The sequence below is a fragment of the Anolis carolinensis genome, chromosome 1 (assembly GCF_035594765.1).
Source record: "Anolis carolinensis isolate JA03-04 chromosome 1, rAnoCar3.1.pri, whole genome shotgun sequence".
NCBI classification, from domain to species: domain Eukaryota; kingdom Metazoa; phylum Chordata; class Lepidosauria; order Squamata; family Dactyloidae; genus Anolis; species Anolis carolinensis.
Genome location: NC_085841.1, coordinates 259180015 through 259186524, shown reverse-complemented (window position 1 = coordinate 259186524; position 6510 = coordinate 259180015). Strand labels below are relative to the sequence as shown.

At 37.6% G+C, this 6510-nt stretch overlaps 1 protein-coding gene across 1 annotated transcript in view; it reads left to right on the top strand.

Annotated features, from left to right (window-relative positions):
• Nucleotides 1-5807, top strand: part of LOC100555740 (acyl-CoA (8-3)-desaturase) — a 21395-nt gene extending 15588 nt beyond the window's left edge. Inside the window, exons 8-12 of the mRNA XM_016995568.2 lie at nt 64-161; nt 1367-1463; nt 2617-2696; nt 2924-3049; nt 3764-5807. Of these exons, the coding sequence (XP_016851057.2) occupies nt 64-161; nt 1367-1463; nt 2617-2696; nt 2924-3049; nt 3764-3815 (453 nt within the window). The 3' untranslated portion in view covers nt 3816-5807. The remainder of the gene's footprint in view (nt 1-63; nt 162-1366; nt 1464-2616; nt 2697-2923; nt 3050-3763) is intronic.
• The last annotated feature ends 703 nt before the right edge of the window (nt 5808-6510 follow it).

The following is a 6510-nucleotide window of genomic DNA, read 5'->3' as shown; positions in this document are numbered from 1 at the left end:
ATCATTTGCTTGATTCATTTGCTGGATTGGGTTTTTCCTCTTACTGTCATTTTTTATTGACAGGAGCTTGCTTTCATTCTGATCTTCAATATTCGTGTCTATCTCATGTATGTTCCTTTAATGGGATTTAAGAGTTTAATGGGATTCTACTCGTTAGCAAGGTAAGACTCACACAAAATTTTCCTCTAGGAAAGTAAGTCTTCATAAATTTCATATATGAGAACAAATAATTTTATCATTTGTTCTTCTTACTGCAAGAAAGTATTGCAGTCAAAAGACTGTTTACAGGTTGGCACATATTTGGTACAAAAGGAAAGGTGTAAGGACATTTTGCACAGTAAATAGCATTTTCTGCACAGTTACGTTCATTTTTTGTTCAGTAAATTATGCTGTCTTGTTTTCTGCATAAATAAACACTTGGATTTTCCATAAATAATATTTCCTCAACTGGAAATATTATCATCTTTCCAGTGTTTTCGTCATTGGAGTTTTCCAGCATCAGAATCATATTTTTCATCTACCATTCACATATTTTTAAACAGTCTTTACAACTTTATCTTCCTCTAACTGCTACACAATGAACATTTTAGCTTGTCTATATGTCAAATATACCACACTCAAACAGCTGAATGCAGAAATGCAGTAATGCAGAAAACTACTGCTAAATTATCCCAGAGAGAATTGTCATCTAAAATCTCCAATGAAATAGAGTCTTCCACTTTCCAAAGAAACAATTCCAGTTTCAAATAGTTATTTTTCGATGCAGTTCTTCCTTACGCTTTCTTGTAATCTGAATCTACTATTTGCATCCTATCCTCTGGAACAACAGCAAACAATTCACCATTAAATTTTGTTGTATTATCACCCCTTTATGTTCTAGATTAAACATAGCAAACTCTTCACACTGTTTCTCATAAGATTTATTTTCTAGATCTTGTCTCATCTTGAACATCTTTCACTGAACATGGTTGAGCTTATCAGTATGCTTCTTGAACTGAATATGGTTCTCTAGGTGAATGTCTTGAGAGCCAGTGCCTGAATGAAGAACAGTAGTTTTTATATGTGATGTTGATTTTCCATGTCTCTACTGGACACTGAACTCAAGAAATAATTGTTCCAGATTCTGGATGAAACCCAGAACAAGTCAACAGCACATTTTTTAAAAGAAAGAAAAACAAGCCTCTTTAAGACTATCCCTATTTGATCATACAGGAAGGTGTCCAATAAGTTGAAATGGTAGAAAATGAATGTGCCCTGTCTTGGGTAGATATGAGCAAATCAATAGCTACTGAATCAATGCCCACTTTGTGGGGTTGACCTGGATTGTGATTGCTAGTATGTTTTTATGTCTATTTTGTATACACAGGTTCCTAGAAAGTAATTGGTTTCTCTGGGTCTCACAGATGAATCACATCCCAATGAACATTGATTATGATCAGAATTTAGACTGGGTCTCTACCCAGGTAAGAATCACATATTTCTCACTGTTTATAGAGTGTGTGTGCTCTTTATACGATCTCTTTGGAATGTATCAGTTTATAATGTAATCTCTTCTAACTGAAATTAATGTAAAAACTGAGAAATTAAATGCAGATGTCCTTCACATTAGTCCTTCACCGCGGTTTCCATTTTCAGATTAATTTCATAGTGAAAGTAATATGAATCTATTTGTTGAATGTTGCATTTATTCCTTGTGCAGCTTCCCTACTGGGACACTGGGGACCCATCTCAGCTGTTTTGGCCTATTGTGACATTATCCCTAATCCAAGAATTAGCCAGCCAAGCAATTTAAAATGAACTGTAGTTTACAGCTGGCAAGATAGACAACTGTAAACCATATACCAACATATGTGGGTGTGATTAGCATGGCAATGCATATGTAATTGCCTAACCATCCTTCTCAACAGGAATTCAGACAGACATGCATGCAACCATTAACAGCCTGAGACAGCAACACAGATGACTGTGAAAACTAGATGACTAGGAAGAGCAACTGCAATCTCTGGAAATACCCCACAATACCCCATATGCAGATGTACCCTTTTTCAAAAGAATCACAATATCCTACTGGAATTAATAAGGAAAAAACCTTGCATGGTCTTAAATGGCTGATCTGCTGTTTGGGTCAGCTAACGCAGAGAGGACTAAACTGTGTTCATTTCTATGTATGGTAAAGAAATTGTGTCAATATATTATAGTACAACCACAATAATAAATGACTGTAAAATAATTGTTCCAAGTACATTCCAAAGAGCTCTCCAAAATCATAGAAAATTACGAACAAGAAATGGAAATGAAACAGATATTTCTTTCAAACTTCTGTCATATACCGAAGAGCGAAGCCACTTTACATTTCAAAAGCTGCTTGTCTCTTCAATAGCACAAGTAGCTCAAATGGGAACTACAGCCAAATCTCACTTGCAGGTGGATTTCCTTCACTTAGAATCACAAACCAAGCAGATTTTATTTTAAAATACAGAAGTCTTTCATTTGGTGGTCATAAACATTATATTTAAACAATAAAAATGGACAATGTCCTGCAATGCAACAAAAGAAATATAACATGTTACCAATGAAAGAAAGGAATGAAATTCAGCACATTTCCCTTTCCCTTAGCTCACAGCAACATGTAATGTGGATCAATCCTGGTTCAATGACTGGTATACTGGGCATCTGAACTTCCAGATTGAGCATCAGTAAGTATGATATATATATAAGAAGAGAAGGAGGGAGGTAGAAGTTGGGACTGAAGAAATTATTTAGCATGAATGAATGCATCCAGGAAAGACTGCATTCATAGATGTGAGAGATTTGGCCTAGACTAGGTGTTAAAAGGTTGGGGACCTTTGACAGACTGAATGTTTTGGCTCAGTGAAGATCTTACAGTGTCTACTTAACATGATCCCTGCTTCTTTTTCTGCAGCCTTTTCCCAACCATGCCTCGACACAACTATTGGAAAGTGGCTCCTCTGGTGAAGTCCCTCTGTGCCAAGCATGGCATTAAGTACCAGTGCAAGTCTTTGTTCACAGCCTTTGTGGACATATTGCGGTAAGAATCTATTAACAGTAGGGATTTCCCCATGCTTCCGTCTTTGTTAAAAATATGAAACAGTAAAAATAAACACATAACACAGGTTCAACAGGTTGAGATAGTTTTAAAACTTATGCATGTGCAACAAATTGATCATGCTTCAAAAAGTTTTTGATTTTAGCATTGGCAGCAAACCAGTTTCCAAGAAAAGGGCACTCCACAATTGGAGTGAGAAGGCTCTCTCCTGTGTCCTTACATAGTGTATTGCTACCAAAGGTCCCTCTAGCAAACCTCAGCCTTCAGGCAAGCAGATGTAGGCATAGTTAGACAACTATCCCAAGAAGCACATACTAGGAGAAGAAAAATGCCCCACATGCTAGAAAACAGCTGTCAGGTGACAAGCAATGTATCCTGCAGCCTCTAAACCAGCTTGTCATCCTCAGGTATGGTGATGAAGAAAACTCTGGCCCATTGGTTGTGTGTAACACAACACCCAGCTATTGCTGGAGGTGGTGAATGTGTCTGGTGTGGGAGGTGTCACTTTATCCTTTGTCTCAAGGCCTCATAATAGCCCTGGGCCAACCACGGTGGGCAGGGAAGTCACCAATGAGAGGAGCATCAGTGGGAAAGGGAGGAGAGGGAATGTCAAGAGGGGGCAGCAGCAAAGATTTCGAAGAGTTATAGGCAATATCATTACCTTTTATTGAAGAGGCTCTTTTCCCTCTTTTCCAGTTCTTTGAAGGATTCTGGAGAGTACTGGCAGGATGCCTATCTCCATGGATAAAGAGAAGCAAGACCCTGGCACTCTCATCATGCTATCCTCACACCCCATGAGTCAAATGGAAAACAAACAGAAAGCATTCCTGTGTTGCTAGGAATAGCTCAAATCTAATAATGAACTCCCCGTGACATAATATATTTCATCTTCTCTTGCATCACCATGTCATTGTGTTAAACTTTGAGTGGCTGGGTTAAAAAGACAAAAAAATATTTTCAATGGTAGAAATAGCAGCTTCACATTCAATCTCCTCTGAGGAAGCAAACAAGTTTCATTTCTATTTCTAGGTTGTACTAAAAGGGAAGTTGAATATCATCAATGGCTAGGTTGGTGGGCACAAGTGACAGGGCTTTAGCCATAGAAATATGTGAAACATGGTGCTCCCTTTCAAGGGAAGTCAGGGTAGCTCCAGACCTTCTGGGTCACCAGGGGTCAACTAAGTCCTATTTTCTTTCATCCTTAAATCCAGAGGTGGCTGTTTTGATATTTTTATCTGTGATTGTCAGTTTTAAAACATTTGGTCTATTTTAATATTATTATCTGTGGTTGATAAATGATATGGATATAATAATATAAATGAAAGCTAGATAGACACTAGGGGGAGGGAGGGAAGAAGAGGATACTTATAGTTATAGATATAGAAAGTAACTTCTATAGTAATAAGTAAATGTGCTTTCAGTATATTGTTCTATCTATAACAGCCCTTTCCAAAAGTGTAAATGCCAACTTCCCTTTCTTGGCAGTTAGATAAAGTTGTGTGCAGTGTTTCTAGTACTCCAGGCAATTGTGCCTCCTTCATACCAATCTAGATCATTCCAAGAAAAGATGTCAAGGCTACTGCTGCAGGACTTCAAGGATGAGGCTACTGATTAATATTGTGGTTTGGATTTCCTAAGAGCATATTCAGATGGATTGAAAAACCAGAAAGTCCCAGATTTAGTTCCTTTTATTTCCAATTTCAAGCTCCACGTGCATTTTGTTTATCTCAGAATCTTTTCCGTCAGCTCCTGGTACAATCCAAGACTATTTATACCAGCTCCCCAGATGGTGGATTGTTGTAACTTCTATATTGATTGATTTACTTGCCCTGCTCAACTCAGTACATATTAAGTATCAGTGCAAGCCTCTATGCACGGCCTTTGCAAATATTGTGATGTCAGTATCTTTCAATTCTCAAGTTCTAACAGGAGGAGTGTCAGTCCAAAAGGATGTGTGTGGAATGTGGGAATTTCTAGCATGGAAGGCATATAGAATAAATTATCATTGCAAAATATTACTTCTTCCGATAATTACAGGGTCTAATTTGCTATTTGCAGCTGAGGGAATCTGGGGAGCACTGACAGAAGGCTTATCTCCATGGATAAGAAGAGTCAAAGTCGTAGGAAGGAATGGCTTCACACTGCCCTCCATAGGCCAAGTTGTTAGGTTCAATTCGCAATATGAATTTAAACTTGACAAATGAGCTGGGAAATTTTTTTTTCCTTCTCTTTTAATCAATACTCCCAGAATCTTCAAGCCTGCATAGTTATATTAAAACTGTACAGTTGAAAATTCTGCATGCTCAAAGGAAACAAATTCTCCAAGGCCAACACTCTAAATGTCACAAATGTACTAAAAGGCCAATCTAATATCATTGTGAAATGGGAGCCTGGTTCTCTTAATCCGAATCAGCAGCCAGGGGGAAACATGTAGTTTGTGATATACCTGCAAATGTAAACTTCACAAGTGTGGAAGCAAAGATAGTGATGTTATTTTATGATTTGAAAAAGTACATCCTGGGGGCTTTCACATAGCTCTATTGAGGAAGACCATTGTATATCAAGGAGATAGGACTGTTGTGCCACAATTGTTCATTCCTATGTCTCCTCAAGGCTCTTAAGTTATGTCTTCTTTAAGGACTGTTTTGTTGAATTTTTTGGTCAGAACTAACTAGGAAGGTATATCATTCTCTTCTTTAACATTTCGCCTATTGTACAAATAAAATAGTTTACATTTCCAGTCACATGTGTGTTTATTTCCTTTGAACCCAAAAAAGAACCTTTGCCTTTAGCAAAACTGTGATTCTGCTTTAACTGTGAGATCCTAGAGCCTGTACACTGCTGAAACCTTGGCAGTGAAAGTAGATTCAAAACACAATTAATGTTTAGTGTGAAAGGACCCATACTGACCTCTACTGGGTAACATTGAAGGTGATTTAGAATCCTCAAAACCCATGCCAGATATTTTAATGCCTATTTCAGCCCAATTATTCCATGGTCTATAGCAGGGGTCCCCAAACTTTTAAAGCAGAGGGCCGGTCCACAATCCTTCAGACTGTTGAGGGGCCGAATTATCATTTGAAAAAAAAAATACAAACAAATTCCTATGCATACTGCACAGGTCTTATTTGTAGTGCAACAACAACAACGAAAGAACAATACAATATTTAAACATGAAAACAATTTTAACCAACATAAACCTATTAGGATTTCAATGGAAAGTGTGGGCCTGCTTCTGGCCAATGAGATAGTCAAGTTAATTAGGATTGTTGTTGTTGTTGTGTGCCTTCAAGTCATGTCAGAATTTGGCCGAGCCTAAGTCTAAAATTAATTATTTATTTACTGCATTTATTTACTACATTTATATCCCACCCTTTTCATCCCGAAGGGGACTCAGAGCAGCTGTATGTACATACAATATATTATATTATTAGCATAACACA